The 19,986-nt window shown below is 37.3% G+C and overlaps 1 protein-coding gene across 2 annotated transcripts in view; it reads left to right on the top strand.

Moving 5' to 3' along the window:
- SPAG1 (sperm associated antigen 1) overlaps positions 1–19,986 on the top strand; it is a 37,360-nt gene that overhangs the window by 9,191 nt on the left and 8,183 nt on the right. For both annotated transcript variants that reach the window (XM_064706422.1, XM_064706421.1), the window contains 9 exons: positions 25–143; positions 627–732; positions 2,924–3,054; positions 3,663–3,769; positions 6,164–6,326; positions 10,159–10,581; positions 10,964–11,063; positions 13,176–13,328; positions 17,452–17,624. In XM_064706422.1, the coding sequence (XP_064562492.1) occupies positions 25–143; positions 627–732; positions 2,924–3,054; positions 3,663–3,769; positions 6,164–6,326; positions 10,159–10,581; positions 10,964–11,063; positions 13,176–13,328; positions 17,452–17,624 (1,475 nt within the window). The remainder of the gene's footprint in view (positions 1–24; positions 144–626; positions 733–2,923; positions 3,055–3,662; positions 3,770–6,163; positions 6,327–10,158; positions 10,582–10,963; positions 11,064–13,175; positions 13,329–17,451; positions 17,625–19,986) is intronic.

Genomic DNA, 19,986 nt, shown 5'->3' with positions numbered 1-19,986 from the left:
AATTGGTTGTTTTATGAATTAAAGGTTCGATGTGGAAAAGGAATGTTCTAAAATTGATGAAGACTGTGAAGAAAGTAACTCAAAAGCAAGATTCTTCTGTAGGCCAAGTCTACCCATAATTGAAAAGAAAATTGACACAACTGGTAATATCTTAGAAACGTAATTTTTCTTTAGTTGTAATACTATGTTGTAGAGTATGAATACTAATTAAAGAAGTATATAAAAAGTGCCTTTATTTTTCAGCACCTAGAGATGCTGAAAGTTGTTAGATTATCAAGTGAGCTTGAAGCCATGTTTGAAAAAAGTCTAGTCTTGGTTAATAAACAGTAAGAATGTTTATGTTTAGTTGACAGCACAAGGTAAAGAAGTAAAGCATACATCTGGTATTATAAATGAATGGTAGAGGTTAGCCAAGTGCTTTTTTCTACAGTTCTTCATGCTCAATTGTATGCCTATCAGAAGAATTTAGTGTTTTATTACAGAAAATAAAATACAAATTTGTCCTTTAGTAAGCCATGTGCTTTTTAAAAAATGCAGACTATGAGATTCAGAGTATTTTATCTCACTGTTTTGGTTACATCTGTGCAAGTTGCTAGTTGATGTTATGTAGAAATATTTTTTGCTAGGAATGACAAAGAGAGAGAAAATTTTTATTGCTACTCGTGAGAAAGAAAAAGGCAATGAAGCCTTTGCCACTGGCGATTATGTGGAAGCAGTGACATATTACACTCGGTGAGTAAATATTATTGTGTTCATTTATTTTAATAACTCTTACTTGTGAATGTTCGTTTCAGACCAGTGTAATTGAAGCAACTTCTTATTGAAGCAACTAGTGACAATTAGTTTATTTTCAAAATAGCAGAAAGATTTGACAGAAGAATATTAAAAGCACTGATCCATACTCATATTAATTTTCATTTATCAGAAGAGAAGGGGCTAGAAAGTGATGGAATGCAATCTGCAGTTGTCACAAACTTCCTCAGATTTTTTTAAACCATTGAGATTCAAGGGCATGTTTACAAAAATAAAAGGATAATCAGAGTGCTGAGAAACTAAATAATTACAAATGTAATTTAACTCTGTGCTCTGAAATGGTAACGATTTAAAAAAACCCTAGAAATCAGAAAGTGTCAAAGTTGTTGTTTAGAAATTTAGAGTACATGGGAATCTTGGGGTATTAATTACCAGTGTAAATGGAGGATAATGATATGACACTACTGTGAGATGAAATGTGAAGATAATTAATGAGCTACAATATTATAGTGGGATAACCATGAAAAAAGTATGAGAAAGTTAATACATTTGTGGTCAGTGCAGATAAGTATGGAGAAAATAATGAATAGAAATAGTGTGGAACAGAAATAAAATAAAAATGTACGAGATTTATGTTTAGGAATTATCATTCATAATGTCAATGAAGGAGTTAGGATTTTGTAGAAAAGCTTATGAAAATTAATCTGGAGGTTGCTGATATAGATAGATATATATATGTATGTGTGTGTGCACACTTGGAATGATATTCATAGAGCACAAGCTGCTTAACTGAGGCATTTGATGCATGATGGGTTTGGTTTTTTGCAGCTCAAGGATCTTTCTTGTTTTGTTTGGGTTTTTTACACAAACATTTAAAAAGTCTATAGCTGTATTTCATATTCAATAAATAAAATACAAATACATAATATAAAAATAAGTAAAAACATCTGCTTTTGGTGCATAAATAAGGTACTAATAACTAAGGATAGGCAGAATCCTTTCTAATGGAGAAATGCTCCATTTTTGGCCCCCAGGGAGCATTGCATGCCTTCTGAAATGTATGATAGTGACACCATACTGTTCTAACCAGTCACTTTTCTAATCCTATCTGCAATCTACTTTCTCAGAATTATAAATATTTAAGTAAAATATTTTGGAGTGAGTAGTTAATAATCTGAAGGGGTCATCTGTGGCTAGAATGGAAAATGACCTCTTCTTCTGACCTCTTCTTCTTACCCATTGGCTTTCTTGACTGGCTTGTCAGTCTCTTGCCTGTTCCTCTTGTGTGAAGACAAACCTTCACACATTGAATCACTGCTTAGACTAGAATGCATCTCTTCTTCTTCCTCATCCTCCTACCCTTTTTAAAGGGCATGCACAGATTATCCCACTGGGATCATAGCTGCATAGAGCTTTTATTATTTTTTTTGTTTCCCATGTGTTGTGCGTTTGTGGACAAGTATTTGAGATTGTTCTTCAGCCATGGTTTTTTTCACCAGGAAGTTGTGTCTATTGCAGTGTGCAGTCCCCCAGGCACTTCCATTGCCATTCTTTCCAGAGAGCACAGTTTAGGGTCTTCCTTGCAACATTACCAAGGTTGTTGGCAAAGATTCCCTTATACCATTTTGTTATGTGCATCCTAGCTGTCCTTGTTCCTCAGAGACGATCCTGTTGTCACAGAAACTAAAACCCTACCTACAATACCAGCCCTGCAGCCAGACATGGACCTGGACAATTCATCCACAGCTACCTGAGTCTTTCCATCTTACAAGCAAGATCAAGGAGAATCCCTTGTGTCCTCCCCCACCACCATGCTTTTCATCATAATCCCCAGAGCTGTGTAGTTACTCTTCATCTCTGAGAAGTTCCATCTGGCAGTTTCTTTGGAGTCTACATGGATGACAGGAGGAGGCAGTAGTCTAAGTGACAGATGAGCCATGGCATCTCCTCTGCAACACCTCCGGTCTAAGTCCTGGCAAGCAAGAGGCCTCTGAAGACAGTAAATCTAGTTGGTGGATGGTTGCCTGTGATGACTTAGGAGGGAGTCTCTAACCACTGCTGTGGTTAGAATACCAGTATTAATATTCCTTTAGCTTCCAATAGTGAAGTTTTTATAGATTCAGGTTTTCCAACTCTGACTCTAACACGAGCAATATTCCCTTTCTTTTAGGAGTTTATCAGTAATACCAACTGCAGCTGTGTATAACAACAAAGCTCAAGCAGAAATCAAACTTCAGGACTGGGACAATGCTTTGCAGGATTGTGAGAAGGTACTAGATATGGAACCTGGCAACATAAAAGGTAAAGTAGAAAATAAAATTTCAATGTAATATTTTACCTCTAGCAAATGAAATGGTATATGTTGTTAGTTGACTGAACTGAGCTTTATACAAATAAGGAGCAGCATAGCTCCCCAAAGCAGTTTTAATAGTTCTTTGGGGGTTAGTGAAGTTCTATGCAGTTCATCCTGTTGCTATGTAAAGGGAATTCTTATATGGCAGCACGTCTTCCATATGATAACTATAAGCCTTCTTGTATTCATGCAGTGTTTCCATAATACCCACACTGAATTATAAATTAATTTAAAAGTGACATGAAAACAAGCAAAGTTGTTGGTTTATTTCTTTCTGAAGTCAAGGACTTGAATGTAGCTAACTGTATTTCCATGGATGGAGGTGGAAAATTTGAAAATTATGAAAAGGTGCTTCACAATTCATGATTGTTGCCTCAAAAGATGTCATGTGAAATTGCATCATTAAAAATCATCAAGAAAACAGTTGTTACTAATATAAAATTAAGTGCAGAATTTTCAAACTACATAACTGCACTTACTATATCTAGAAAAACCAGTGTGTTTTTATTCACTTTATACTTTAAATACATAAATAATGCACTTCATTCTTTTGTAGCTCTGATGCGTCGTGCCACTGTGCACAATCATCTGCAGAATTACCAGGCAGCTATAGAGGATCTGAATGAAGTGTTGTCTGCTGAACCAGAAAACTCTATGGCTAAGGTAAAGATCAGTGAGTTGAATGTGGCTAGAAAGAGGTTGTACACAGTTGTAGCCTAAAGTGAGTACAGTTCATGTTGTTTGATGTAACTATGAGTTTTCATCTGCTGTGCCATTGATCAGCTTCCCAAGACCACATGTGGTGGAAATTAGGTATTGAATGTGGCCAGATCTTCTGTTCATGACTTGATTGTGAGGAAAAGCCTTCTCTATTAGTGTAATTTAGGTGCCTAAAACATTTTCTGCTGAACTTGCTTGCCGTATGAGTGTCTTGCTGATCAAAGCTATTTGGAAATTCTTGAAAACATCCATTGAGATAGATGCATTTAAGTTTGAGTACACGAGAAGAAAAATTCAACTGATGCCAAGCTTTTGTTGTTACAGTGCTAAAGTTTACCCAAAAGGAGAAGAGCTGGATTCTGTTCTTGTGTGTTATTATAAATCTTCATTTCTCATCTCCAGGGTAGAATGAAAAACCTTTTGTACCTTCTGATAAATCTGGACTCTTCATAACCAATTTTGGATCAAAGAAAGCCAGACACTTCTTTGAAAATTAAGGTCAGGATGTGGTCCTTGCACTACTATTACTCTGGCTGTTAAGGAGAGGATTGGTTTGTGTCCTTTATTGATATCTTAGGGATATTTTGCAGGTTAGAACAGTCCGTGCATTTGGACTCTGTGTGTCCTGAGAACCTTCTGTACTGGGCAGTTTTGATAGTAAACTGCTCATTGTATGTTAATTATGAGTCCATCATACTACTGCCCTCCCAATGTTTTTACATATGACTTCTGGATGCTGTGCAATTGTCCCAACTTCTGACTTCTGTCCAGCTCTTGTTGGTGGCACATTGTAAGCTGCTAGCAGCTTGTTGATTGCTGCTTCTTTCCATGGAGTTATTTATTACTATTGCTTATACCAGAGAAGGTGGTACATGCCTCTTGTGTTCAAATTGACCACATACAGCATTTATCCTTTTTAGGGTGCTCCTGGAGCTAAGTTCCTGTCCAGAATAGTTCCTGAGTTTCACATCAACCAAAGAATTAATTACTTGTCTTTAGATCTGAGTTCTGAAAGAGATTTTGGTCTTTTTCTTTTCTATTTACAAGACTGAATATCTAAATAGTTTGTGAGTCTGTGATGACAAATTGTACAACAGTCTATGTGACAAGATATATCAAATAGGCTGTGCTGAGACTTCTTATAATACCAGACAGAGATAGTCACTCGTTTTGATTACACTCTTCCATGACTTGCTTTGCTGAGCAGTGCTTTTGTAGCTGAAAGCAGATATCTGTACTTTGTCCTTATTCATGCCAGCTATTATGCCTTGGCTGGCACATACAAAAATGAGAAGTGCTTGGCAGGGCATTTTTTCAAGTTTCTCATTGCTTGGAGAATCCTCAAAACTCTCTTGAGATAACTATGAATGTATGGAACATATGCAGAGTGCATGTTCATATCCAGAATCACTAGTAGAAAAGTGAATTGGTTGTCAGTAACTGGAATTCTTCAGGGTACTTTGTCCATGTGAATCTTTGCTTGATCCTGTTCTTGTCTTTTTCTTGAGACAGGAAGTACTGAGATGGCATTTTCTTGCACAGCATTGAATTTCATTCAGAATACCACATAATGCTGGGTGTGTCTTACTCTGCTCTGACAGTGTAAAGTGATTTAGTGTTTTATGGGTTACAGTGATAGTGCTGGGCTAACAGCTGGCCTTGGTCTTAAAGGTCTCTTCCAACCTTGATGATTCCAAGTGCAGTTAAAGGGGATTTTCTGAGTAATGGAAAAATATTATGGAATGAGAAGCTGTTTGATCATTTAATTGCAGTTCTTATAAAGGGGCAAACCTTATCATTGTTCCACAGTGTCCTTTGCTACACTGTTAAGGGACTGTTGTCTCTTGGTTCTTGTTCTCTCAGTTGTATTTTTCCATCAGTTGTCCATCTGACATCAGATTCTCCGCAGCATAAGTTTTGATTCTGATTTTAGGCTATTTTGGAGATTCTCTAGGGTACCTGTTTTCCACATCTCTTCTTAGTAGACCATGCCAGATCTCACAATCATAAATCTACTTTTTTCCTTTGAATTTAGTGTTTATTTTTGATAAGCAGTGCATTCAAGAAAAGTATTTATTTATGTGATATCTTCACACAAAGATGTGAAGATATCGTGTCTATTTCTTGTGAGAGAGACAGAAATTCACTATTACTCTTGGTTTGATGCTGACTCTTGTCACATTTATTACCATCTTTTTATATTGGCAACATTTATCTTGATAATTCTTCAGAATTTCACATGGATTATTTAACAGAATGTATTTGCTGGACGTGAACTGTAATTTATATACATAATAAAAAAACTTCTGCTATTGCTGATTTTTCTCTCTATTGTAGAAAAGTCTGCTAGAGATTGAAGAGAAACTGAAGGGTTTAAAGCCTGTATCTGAGCCTCAAGGCAAAGGAAAAAAAATACTTATTGAAGAGATAGAGGATTCAGAAAGTGGTGAAGGAAGAGAGGAAAATACAGAAGAACATGAAAGACATGGTGGAGATAAAAGTAATGTTTTATCATTTCCTACTTTATTTTAACCCAAGGAAAAAATAGTTGTCTTGAGATAGTAATGTTTATTCACACAATTCATCCATATATTCTTGCAAAGAATTTTGCCTGTTCGAAGACTAAACTTACACTGACTACTTAAAGTAGATCTGAGTGTGAAATCTAGAGCCCAGTTTTGTTACACATCTTTGTAATTCTTTCTAGAATGGGCATAACAGAGACAAATGGAAAATGTTGCTATAAATCACCTACTTCCCTGTGCCCTGTGTAATTTTACACCTGCCCTTTGATGTGGACCCAGTTAAAAATTTCTTCTGATGAGGGAACATTTTGTGTTCCTGAGATCTTTCTCTCACACAGCTTTCCTGCCTTCCCACCAGCACATTTTTCTCATTCTTTTTCCCATGCTTGCATCAAAGGGTGTAAAAATGATCAAGTGTAATTTGTTAACATCTATAATTTTTGTTGTTGTTTGTTTTGGAAACTGTAATTCTCTCTCTCTCTCTCTCTCTCTCTTTTTTTTTTTTTTTTTTGGTAAGAGCTCATCTCTGTGCCCTGGAAGTTTGTATTAGAGGTAAACAACATGTAATTCTTGTACTGGATGTAGTTTACAAGCAGTTGAAGTGTATCTCCCTTTGCTGGATTAGTGTGTGGTTAACTGCAAGGCTCTTTGGGTGAAGCCACTGGCATAATCAGAATCCATGGCTTGCAGGAGGAGGTGAGGCAGCAGGGGCTAGGAAGGCTTGCAGTGGCAGCTTGCTTTTAGATTCAGCTGCATGGCTTTCCTCCAGCCTGCAACAGAATAAAATCCCTAGGCTGATTTCACCCTTCTCCTTTCTTTTAGTTATGTTGGCTCTTTAAGGTATTGTGGAATGACAGCTGTGACTTTTATGTTTTCTGTGTTTTATCTTGAAACGAACTCAGTCTGTGGGTTTTGCAGCTTAATCATGAGTGTTGGACTATAAATGTGTGATATAATAATGTATTATTGGCACACAAGATTAGGGAGAATATATTTTGCCACATCAGTTGGTGTCTACCAAATCTCCTGAGCTAAAACCTTGGAAGAAAGGAGTGCATCATGTCCCTAGCCTTAAATGTCTGTTCATTTGGGGGTGTTTCCTATTGTGAGCATTCAGATGACTGTGTGCCTTCTAGCTCCATAGGAAGACTTCCATTCTGTTGATGAAAGGTTAGGCCTTTAAACATAGGGAAGATTGTCTGTTGACACCAAGGGCATATGTGTTCCTGTGATACACAAAAGTACTTCTGAGATTTAAATGGAAAGCATTTTCATAGATTACACTCTATTTTCTTGTACAACTGGAAACAAATATGAATTCAGTTCAGTTAATGAATAAAAAATGTTCTGTGAACCTAACAGCAATAAGTAGACTAAACATCTAGTCCTGTAATCACAGGCAGTCCAGTAGTCCATGTAGTCCAGTCATGTAGTCACATTTATTTCACATTCTAATTGGGAAGCCTAATGCATTCCTACTGAACTTACAATTTAGAGATTGGAAAAAATTTTTGTTTTCTTTAGGACTGAAACGTTGATTTCTGAACTTTGAACAAAACAGAATAAATAGAGTGTAGTCTCTCTTCATCTTCTATGTAACTGAAAGCAAAAGTAAATGGAGCCCTTTCTGTGCAATAGAAACAGAAAATTGCTTGCATCCTAGAAACTACAAAACCCAGTATTCAGGCACTGCAAAAACTAAAACTCATGTGCTTGACAAAGCACCTGGTATTTTGACATGTTTCCAAAAGTTATAACCTCAAGTAATAAATGCAGTTTAAAGATAAATTGATACATTTTAAATAGCCCATTTTAATTAAGACCAATTTGTTGAGCTGTGTGGTATATAATTGATCTATTACAATATTAAATAATATGATATGTAGTGTATTATTATATATTATATAATAGTAAACACTCACCAAACTTCACATATTCCTGTTAGACTATTCAGTGGGGATTTCTTTAGTTTTATGATGGTCCTTCCCTTTTAAGTTTGCTATTTTAGTAGTAACATAAATGAAAATTCTTGCTTGTGTGTATTTGTTGTCATTCTGGTCAAAATTCTGTCCAGACTTTTCATTACCTTTCTTCACATTCTTATTCGAATTTATAAGGTGTCTTGATTTTTTTTTCCCTTAAGAAAAGTTCAGAAGTACTGCTATTTTGTTTTTAGCCCAGAATACTGCTTTAATTTCTCTGTAGAGACCAGTACAGGAACATTGTTTTTAAAAACTGAAACTAAAAGACAATGAGAATTATACTTGAGAAGTATAGCTGTACATTTTTTTGCATGCTGTTTACTCAGACTTGAAATATTTAACCAATTAGTATTACCCAGCAGCTACACAAGGTAACTATCAGCATTCCTATTGTCAGGGGGACTCCAGACTCCGAATGCTATAAATGCTTCCTGTTTAATCCAGGACTAGTTCAGTGCACTTCATCTTTAGGAAATTTTTTCCTGTGTTCAGGAATTACACATTGTTCACATCACATATTGCGTGCCTGCCTTGCTTTTTCTTTGTCTCTAGAAGCTGGGATGCTCTTTGACAGTGTTTCACTATGTTTTGTAAAAGCTTGTCCTATCACCTGTTCGTGTCTTCATTCATCTGCCCAGCAAGCCTTTGACCACCATTCTCCCTTAAATAGACTTTAAATCTTTTTGGTATATTTGGTATCACCAACTGGATGAGTGGGTGGGTGGATGTTTCAAATATAAATAATTGAAGTTTTACAAAAATGTGTGTGTGGGTAGATTTAGCCTATCATTGCTCCCACTGTGGAGTATGAACTTATTATTAAGTATGGTATTTCAAAACAGGGATCTCAGCTAGGTAGGAGGCACTAGAGGATTTGTTGTTTCTACAAATGTAATGCTTTCCCATCCTGTTCAGTTTGATTGCAGTAAGATTTTGTGTTCAAAAAAATATTTCTTTCATTTTGGACCATCTGGAGTTCATCCATGTTGAGTCAGTGTCAGATATTTTGTTAAAGTCAATTGAAAATATTGTTCTGATATGTGAAAAATTTCTGTTGGGCAGATAAGAACATCAGGTTAAGGCAAGGGGAAGATAGCATCTTAATTGTACCAAAAGGCAGAGTTGTTGTGTGCTTAGTAGTATCGAGAGTCAGGCTCTGCAGAAATCTGTCTTTGGATACTGTGGTGGTAATCTGGTGGTAATCTGGTAGGAATTCAGGTGAATATGGAAGGCAGAGATTTTATTATTTAATACCCTTATTCTATGATTTTTTCCTAAATAAATTTGTAATAAATAACAGTGAAGACTGAATGATCACAAGTATGCATAAAAGGATTTTTTGACATGGTTAAATGAAATCTTCTTGAAAAGGATTTATAAGCTTTAATCCTGCCTATTCTATGTTATATTTGAGGAGAGTTTTGTATAACGTTACTGGTTTGATAGCTTGCGATCTAACTTTGTCACGCAGGCGTTTGATTTGGTCACGGAAGACCAAAGCGCCCGTGTTGTAATAGGCGGTATTTAAAGAGTTAATGTCAAGGTGAGCCCTGTACCATTCTGACACCTCAGGACAGGGGTTCCCGTGTGCACAGCAAGGGCAATGAGGCTCCGTAGTAATCCTTTCTCAGTAGCACCTGCAGGTTACTTGTAGGAAGGAATTTCTGCGTGTCCTCAGCAGTGTTTTCCGAGGCAGACAAGCCCCGCTGGCGCTGGGGTGCCGCGGGCTCGGGTGGGTGTCGCTGTGGCGCACCCCCGCGCCGCGGCGGGCCGATGGTTCGCGCCGCTGATGCGGCTCTAACCCGCCTCATTAACGCCCTCGCAGGCTGCGGCGCGGCAGCGGCGGCGCGGGCGGCGGCCGGGGAGCCCGCGATGGGCAACGCGCACAGAAAGTCCCACGGCAAAGGCAAGGCGCAGCAGGACAGAGACGCGCACAAGCACAAGGACTCCGCTGAGAGCGGAGGGAAAAAAGGCGCGTCAAAGAAGAAGTCAGAAAAGCATCTGTCGGACCATGAAGGCGAAGTTAATGGCTATTTACGCAGCGATGAGAAGAGTGAAAGCGCCGAAGCTGAGGAGATCTCCACACCGCATGGGGAAGGGTCTCAGTCGGCTGGTGGTGTCAGCTCCACTTCACTTCCTCCTGCTGCAGCAAAACTAAAAAGTGAAGGAAACGAGTTATTTAAGAGTGGACAGTTCGGAGAAGCTGTGCTCAAATACTCGGAAGCAATTGAATATGTCACTGGTCTTGGTGAGTGTAATACCTTATACTTTAAATCTAGAGCTGTTTAGATGATTTAAAGGAACTACAAGTGAATGAATTTAGCCTGCCGCTGGATTTTTGACAGGAGTTACCTTGCAGTAAATCTTGCATCATTTCAGTAGGCAGCAATTCACGTGACAGAAGATACAGAATGATGAGAGAAATAATGTTTTAATTTTCCAGGGGTAGAGCTGTTGACATTTATGTTTGAATACTTACATACTCCAGGTGACATGATAAAAGAAAGCTCTTTACTGCTTTGCAGCGTCAGCAAACTGCATCACTGCAGTGCAGCTTTGAGTATGCAGTTTTTTAATTCTTAAGTGTAAATTCAGTAATACTATTTGATTTTAATTGTAACTTCTTTTAGGAGAACAAAGTCCAGACGATTTAAGTATCTTGTACTCAAACAGAGCAGCATGTTACCTCAAAGAAGGGAACTGCAGTGACTGCATTCAGGATTGTAACAGGTAAATTGAAACCTCCCATGTAGAGCAACCACATTCCTGGTGATGATTAAACATTTTAACTGATATATTGCTAGTGCTCTTTGACTCAGAGCAGTACTAATAAAGTCTGATTCCCTGTCTAAATGACAGATACCTTTGTTATGTAAACAATCACATGAAAACTAGAAAACAAGTAACTTTTAACTTAATGTGTTACTGTGTACGGGCAGTTTTTAAGCTTATTATGTTCACAGAAATGCATAGTGGAATTCAAGTTATATCAAAGCAGGTTTACAATGGAATTCTACAGTAACAAATATGTAAAAGCTTTGTTAAGCCAGATGCTTGTCACTGTATTGGAAATTGCTTTTGAGCACATGTATGGTGTATGTGTGTGTGTTCTCTGTTGGATTGTTGTTTTGGTGGGGAAGGGTTTAATATATACTTGACATAGTTATAAACAGTAATTAGAGCTGTTAAGGAATTGAGCTAAAATCCTTTCTGCTTATTGTGGCTTTTAAGGATACAGGAGTTAGAGAAGATCAGACACCTTCAGTAACTTCCAAACACTGTGTCCCACTAAATTAATAGTGTGTTTTTGATGTTTTGGGTTTTTTTAATATTTCTGTAGATTGAGTTTATAATGCCGAGGCTTAAGGTGCTGAAAAGTATCTTAAGAGAATTAGAAATCATATTAATTAATCAGTGGGGTTTCTTTGTACAGCACAATTCTACTGTTAAAAAAAGCCCTCCAAAACGAAAAATAAAATATGCATGTATCTTTATAGTACAAAACATTTAACTACTGTATGTATTCTATCTGACAGAATAAATTCTCTGAAAAAAATAACTCATTAGCAGTGTTTTGTTAAAATAGATGCAGAATCACAGACAGCTGGCCAAGATGGTGTATTTAAGACCCATCACATTTTTCTGTTCAGGAAGTTTGAAGTATGTAAAACTTTAGCTGGAATCAGTAATACAGAGGTTTTAGGTTTTGCATTCTTACCAATTAGAAGCTTTTTATTCTTACTATCTAATGATAGTGTCCTTAATGTTATGCATATTTCCTGGATGCACAAGAACTCATAGTGTTAGTGGTAGAAATAATACAGAGGTAGAAATAATTTAGAGACTGGGAAGCAGAACTGCCAGCCTGCAAACACATGTAATGTCAAATCTTCAGTAGGCAACACAATATAATAGATTACCTACAAATAGGTTACTTGATTTCAAAGTAAAAAATTATGTAGGGCTATAGTAGGAGAAACCTTCTCCCCATGAACACTGCTTGGCATTCCAGCAGGATGCCCAGAGATGTTGGGCAGAGATCCATCCCGTGGAGGGTTTTCAGGCCCAGCTGTGCCAAGCTGTGGGCAGCCTTGTCTGATCTTGGAGCTGAACATGTCTGTAGCAGAAAGCTGGGATATCTCAGTCTGAGTGGCTTTATGACTTCATGAAATCTAATTGTCTAGACTCATCTTAATTTCACTATTTCAAAAGTTTATCTCTCTTTAGCAAGAATCATTGAAAAGAAGGTGGTTCTTGAGAAATAAAGCCATTGACTGCTTCATACTGGTGGAAAAATGCATGGTGTTGGGAAGGAGTTCTAATTGTACAGTGTTGAGCTTGGTGTTGACCAGGCAGACAATCAAAAATGTAAACAGACAAAAGGGAGGCAAAAACTTAAAGTCCAAAGAAAAGTGCATGTTCCAGTCATAGTCAGTGGGTTTTTAAAGTGCATACTTTCATTCAAGGAAGAAGAACTGAAAGCCATGTAAGCAAAAGCACCATATACTTGAAATCCTTGTGAATCTAGGCATGACTTAGGAAAAATAGCTTTTGCTCATAAGCAGGTGCCATTCCATTAATCATATAGTGGTGATGAGAGCAGTTTTCCAGATGGCAGACAAAGCTTTGAGTACAGTAAGCTGTAGTGAAAGCACTAACAATTTCAAAAGTGAGTGTAATTTAGGGTGTTGATATGAACCGTTCAGACCCATTTTCCTTAGTTATTTTACTGTAAGTGCCATCTGAAATCACAGAGTTGCATATAGTTATGTATATCATGAAATAGTTCACTTAATTCAGTTACTCCTTTTCAATCCTGCATTTTTCTTTTTGTTTTCCCAGGGCTCTGGAGCTCCAGCCATTTTCCCTTAAGCCCCTTCTGCGCCGAGCGATGGCAAACGAGTCAATGGAGCGCTACCGACAGGCGTACATTGATTACAAAACAGTGCTGCAGATAGACAGCAGCATCCAGGCAGCCAACGACAGTGCTAACAGGTAACTGCACACACACATTCTCTGATAACAGTCCAAAGAGAATGGAATTCAAATTTGTTGGTTTACATGCTTCCTCTATTCTGTACCCTTGGACTTGTTGCACAGCTGGTTCATTATAGGTGGAGGATTGGCTGTTCTTTTAGTTGTTTTCCCATAATTTCAGTTTTCTTCTCCTAGCAGTGGGTTCCTTTCCTGTTTTTCAAAAATGTGATATTTTCATATTTTAAGGCTGGGTTTTTTAGTAGTGCTTCTACTTTTTCTCTTTCCTAACTTCTATTCTATACTATATAAAGTAATTCTTAAGGTCCGTGCCATTTCTCTGACATCCTCTTTCCTTTACATATTAACAGTGTTTCTGTGGCACCTGGAGATTTATGTTAAGTGTGAATCCTTCTGTATGCTGCAGTTGTGGAAATACTGAAGTAGCCTGAAACAGTGGTTGGCTACAAAGCTTAGAGGTGTAAAAAATATAATTGAAGATTATTTTCAAGTATTAATACTTTCAACATTAATTCTTTCTGCTAAGAGAGACTTTTGAATTTCTCTAATTATACTTTAATACTATAAAGTTGAAAACAGAACAGCCATTAATCACTGAGCAGAAACCCACATGCATGTGACTTTTACAGTGGAATCTAGTGTGGTTTTTTTTCCCTAAGGCAAGACCATGAACACTTTCACTGTTTATTAAAAAGTCCATAATATCTTTCTTTAAATTCTCTTTATTTGGCCAGAGGAAATTGTGGCACTTTATAATCTCTTAGAAGTCCTATTTTTTTTGATACCACAAAAATTTTTAGTGATCTTCTGTATCTGTGGTGATAATAGAGCACTTGGATTGGTGGAATAGCTGCTTATCCTGCTGCCTATGTAATCATTACACTTTTAAAAATCTTGTTGGCTTATTTTATCTGCAGATACTCTTTTCATATTTCTCCTTGACTTGGAACTTGCTTAGTAATAAGCTTATTTCCCTTTCCTCCTTAACACTCTTCCTTTTCTCCTCTCTAGGCCTTCCTTATGTTTTTAGCTTCACTGCTCATTACTCTTTTCCTCCCTGGCAACCCATCACCTTATTTCAGCTGCTTGTTCCTTCTTCTCTTCTGCTGGTAATTCATTTTTGCTTGCAAATTATTAGTTCCTAAACCATAGACCTCCTGCATAATTGAACTTTAACTGTATTAAAAAAAAAATTATAATTTGAAACTTCAACTGAGACTGTACTAAAGCTTACATTTTCATTTCCAAAGTAAGAGACCTTTCTAAATATGAATTTAAAAAAAACATTTCTGTCTTTTAACTTAAAGAAACTACCCCAAATGTAATATTTTTGGGGCTTTTTTTTTAGTATTAGGAAGATCAGGACTTAACAACCTTATTTTATTGGAGGAGTTCTTGGTTTTTAATTTTCTGTGGGAAATTGTATAGCAATGCTTTAGGATGCTGACAGGAAAAATTCGTCATCCTACTTGTGTCTGAGGGTGGGTTTGACAAACCACATTGGAGCTTGTCTCTCTGTGCTTGCATAGCTAAGCAGACTTTTCAAAAACCTTAGAATCAATTGCATATTTTTAATACTCACATAAAATACAAGATTTTTAATATCAAACCTTTGTCTGATCATTTTGCAATCAAAAGGAAATAATTAAGAGTTTGGGTGCATAATGGAAACAAGTATAAATAGTTATTTCACTGTTTATTATGTTGGTTAGATGACGTTAAATTCTGTCTTTTATTGATTCCTGAGGTGATCTTTTTAGATAAACTGGAAGGGCTGGCTCATTTAATGGTGTGTGCCAAATAACTGGAAATTGCATTTCAAGCATGCTTTTAATTAGTGGCATTTTCCTAGCATTGTGAACATCAGTGGATTTTCTACTTCATGTATTTTAATTTCCTCTTGAGGGTTTCATTATGTACTTTTCTCTGTTAGAAATACAGAAGCTCTAATGTGTGGGAATATGTTTTTGCATTTCCTCTTACTAAACTGAAACTTCATTCCAATTGTCTCAATTCCTTTAGTATCAGTGAGCAAATTGCCTGAAATAGCTCAGAAGCTGTTTTTGCAAAGTCCCATATGAGTACTGTACTGCAGAAAGAAACTAGTGATCAGCTCCAGAACTGCAGGATTGTTGGGGTGTTGTTGGTGGGCAATGAATGTGTTTGTTCCAGCTTTTTCATGTGACACCTGTGCTTTTTTAAGCTAATCATGGCACACAAGTATGCATTTTTGCAAAAGACTCTGCTTACATTATGATATTACAAGAAGTCAGTTAATCATCAAATACTGCAGGGTTCTTTCTGTGGGTTTTGATGAATTAGAGTTTTTTCCTGCAATTTTTTAAGCCCATTATGATAAATGAAAAAACAAATAGGAATTCAATATGACTCTGCCTGTGGAATTACTCCATTACTTTCTATGGGAAATAGCTGAAGTGAATTAATTGATATGTTAATATGAAGTGTACTGTTTTGTTGCCTAAAATAAACAACCTGAGTAAATCTTTGGGTTGTTCAATTTGTGATGGTGTGCCACATTTTTTCTTAGCAGTTGAATTCAGGCTATCATTAAAATACTGAGGTTTTATTGAAATAGAGCAAAGCAGTATTTGGACAAGCCACATTGTTGGTATGTCCTCTGAGATACTTAGGAATGGTACAGGCAGAGGAGAGCCCCTACAAAAGCATGTGCAGTTTACACACATTAAAATAGTGGTTTTGATCACTTAGAAAACAAATAAAGCAACTAAATTATACTATGGAATGTGATATTCTGTGAATGAAGAAATTTACTTTCAAGTCCAAAACCTCATGGTTTTTATGCAGCATGGTGTAAGACATAAACTCACTCATTATATAGCTCTACAAACAGACTTTTTAATCTATACAATTCTTTAAAATATTTTGGTAATTTCTGTTCTACATAAAGGAGTTTGGAACTGGGGCTACTTTTTGTTTTCGTGTTTTGATAAGACCACAATGGGGAAAGAATATGGTCTTGAGTGCTCTGATTCTATTGCCAAAGTATTAGACTTGACACTTTTTTTTTAAATAGCTGTTATTCAAATACTTTAAAAGAACAAAAGTAAATAAGAAAACTCCATTGGATAATTTACGTTCGTTCTATGTTGTTCTTCATGTCACTTTCAAGGTTCTTAGTTTTGTTTTTGGATGTGTGTTCATGTAGTCTGTTTTTCACACTGTGTAAGATGGAAGTGCCCCTGATTAAAAAATTTTAGTTTTATTTCCTGTAGTATCTGTGTGACTTGCTTTGCTACTCAATTCAGATTTTTCCTTTCTTAAATTATGAATTAGACTTTTTACCAGGTGAACTTGATTCTTAAGCCCATTTTGAGACTAGGAGATGTTTATCACACTGTTATTCTCATAATTCTCAAATTTCTACATAATTCTACAAAATTTCTAATACAGCCATGAAATCTTAAATGGTTTCACTTACTATGTCAACTTATGTCTTTCTCCAAAAGAGAAAAAGGCAATGGGAAGCTCCCACTTAAATAGTTTTGGATTGAACCACACATATGTGGAAATAATTGACATATACATATGTGTGTGTGTTGGTTTAAGGCAGACTAACTATAGAATGCAACTCAATGCAGACTACTTTGTGACCCACATTGCTTTTTTTAGACAGTCGTTGTGGAAGTGGTTTCATTTGACATTTGTAAATTTAAGTATCACATTTTGCCTGAAAATATTGTAATCTCACTTACTACAAGTAACACCTATGAACAGCCGAGAAGAGTAACCAAAATAAATACATAGATTTTTTTTTTTGTATTTCTTTACTTGCTGTGGTAGGCAGCATTTAGAGCTTAATTACAGAATCAGTCATTGATTAAATATTTACAGATCATGCTGAAGTCAGCTTGTATTCTAAATGCTTCCATAATACTCTAAAGTGGAAAAAGTCTAAATCTTAAATAAATGTGATACTATTGACTGCTGTGATAATATTTTTCAAATTAGCCTTAAGGATAATTGTTCAAGTTTTTGTTTTTTCTTTTTAAATTGAAACATTGCAGTATTGAACTGGTTCTAAGTTACTAAAGTGTGAGTTAAATACATGAAAAGTCATGTTGGTGGGGCTGTTCTTTTTCAGAATAACAAAGACTTTAATAGATCAGGATGGTCCCAGTTGGAGGGAGAAGCTGCCACCAATTCCAGTTGTTCCAGCTGCTGCTCAGCTACACAGGTGGGATGGAGGAAGCCTCACTTCAGAGAATAAACCAAGTACCACAGACATCAACAGAGAAGAAGAATTGCAGATGAATTGTATGTATAGCTGATGCAAATACACATTCAGAAAATAAACCTAATTACAAAATGGAATATGTTTTAACAATGTCAAAGAAACTGCTTTAGAAAACACTCATTAAGAGACCTTTGTGAAAACCCAAAGTAAATTACTGTCATTTACATGATGGAGTTCAATGTGCTTTTATGGTAATTTTTTTTAAACCAAGTGATGTCATTTGCAGCATGCAATTTAGTTATATAAAGTTAAGTTATATAAAATCTGCAGTAATACTCATTAGCAAAATATCAGGATCACCAAAGCCCAACTGCTGGCCCTGCCCAGGACACCCTAAGAGTCACACCATGAGCCTGAGAGCATTGTCCAAACCCTTCCTGAACTCTGTCAGCCTTGGTGCTGTGACCACTTCCCTGGGGAGCCTGTTCCAGTGCCCAACCACCTTCTGGGGGAGGAACCTTTTTGTGATATCCATCCTAAACCTCCCCTAGCTCTGCTTCCCATGCCCATGTCACTGGTCATGAGAGTGAAGAGATCAGTGCCTGCCCCTCTGCTTCCCCTCGTGGGGATGTTGAAGGCCTCAGTGAGGTTTCCTCTCAGTTTCCTCCAGGCTGAACAGACCAAGTGACCTCAGCCACTCCTCATACAGCTTCCCCACTGAACCTTCACCATGCTTTTCTTTGGATGCTCTCTGATGGATCTTTCTTACCTTGTGGTGCCCAAAACTGCCCCCAGCACTCAAGGTGAGGCTGCCCCAGTGCAGAGCAGAGCAGGACAATCCCCTCCCACGCCCTGCTGGGAATGCTGTGCCTGATGGCCCTTAGGACACGAGCATCAGGGGTTTCCCTGACATCATAACACTGTTATGAAACAGTTTTCCCCCAGAAAAAACTACCCCCCAAACAAACACCCAACTTTGGCAGAAGATCAGGAGACACCTGTCAAAGATGTTCTGGACTTGTCCATATGTAATCACTGAGTGCTGAACTCTGGGAACCTTAACTTCCTTCCTGACTTTTTTTCCCCTGTCATTGCAGTTTCCATTTTTCTCCTTCAGTAAATAAGGTGAAGGAAGCTCTCTGATTCAGTTGTTACTGACATTAAACACTCCCTTTGCAAAGACTTTAACCCTGTGATTCCTAATTCAAGTATTAATTGGTTTCCCTTTGAGTTTATTTCAGTATAAAGTAGTACTGAAGATATTCTCCCCTCGATTAACAGCAGGGGTGACTGCAGTTTGTAACTGGGCTGTTGGCCAAGTATGTACCAGTGATGGGTTATGGGTCTATAATGCATTACTGCAGTACTGAGTGTCCTCCAAGTGCTTGGCAGCTTTTTGATACAAGACATGTCTATTTCAAATAGAGCAGACTTTGGTTTTAGAAATGTTAAGCAATGATTGTGTAACTGTTTTCTTCACTGAAGACTGACTCTTAAGATTCTGGTTGCCTTCTCAGGCCTCTGCTGCATCAGTGAGACCTGACAGTGATAGCTGGTACTGAAAGGCTGCCAACAATAATGTTCAGTCAGTAGTTAATCCTTACCATTGGCTGACAGTGTTTTGCAACAACTGTATGTTTTTCTTTGTGTCTTACTACTTGAGTTATAATTTTGCCCAACTCACATGTAGTTTTCTGGCATGGGAGACAGCCATGTTTTTATAAAAGAACTCAGTGAGTTCAGTTATAGGTTTAAATTGTTGGTTATATACAGTGTTGAAAACCTGAAGCTTGGCAGGAGGCTCATATTCATTAGCACGGTGCCAAAAGTGGATTGTTTCATTATGATTTACTTAGAGCTATGTTGATAATTACTGTTTGCTCACAACAGTCATGAAGCTGCAGCTGGGATCAGTTTTTCACTGCAAACACAGCTAAAAACTGTAGCCTAACCCAAAAGCATCTGCAGCAAATGATGTGGAATTAAGAAGGAAAGGCAGTTATGGAATAACACAGTAACTACACTAAGAAGTCTAGTTAGGTGTTTCAAGGTTCCTCACTGCATATTTTAGAAATAGTTCTTAACAGAGTATTGTCACTGTCAGTTTAGCATAATAACTGTGGCATGATTGCAAAGACAATATTAGATCAAATTATGGCCACCTTGGTGTGATGGTGGAGATCTGGAAGGCTTTAATCCTGCTGATTAAGTCTCCAGCAGTGTGAGTAAAAGCAGGGTCTCAGTGTTCACAGGTGGGCCCTCTCTGCACACAGAAACTGGGAAAGCTTGGAGCTGTCTGTTGCATTCCCATTATTTTCAGCAGAGAAGTAACACTGGTGGATGGGAAGTGTTTGTTGAGCCAAATGTGGGTCTGGCTGAGCCTTGGTGGGAGCAGCAGGGGAGGCTGGGGACAGGAATGGCCGAGTGCAGAGGGACAGAGTG

Source organism: Zonotrichia leucophrys, chromosome 2 (genome assembly GCF_028769735.1).
Source record: "Zonotrichia leucophrys gambelii isolate GWCS_2022_RI chromosome 2, RI_Zleu_2.0, whole genome shotgun sequence".
NCBI lineage: Eukaryota > Metazoa > Chordata > Aves > Passeriformes > Passerellidae > Zonotrichia > Zonotrichia leucophrys.
This window is presented reverse-complemented; position numbering and strand designations above follow the sequence as displayed.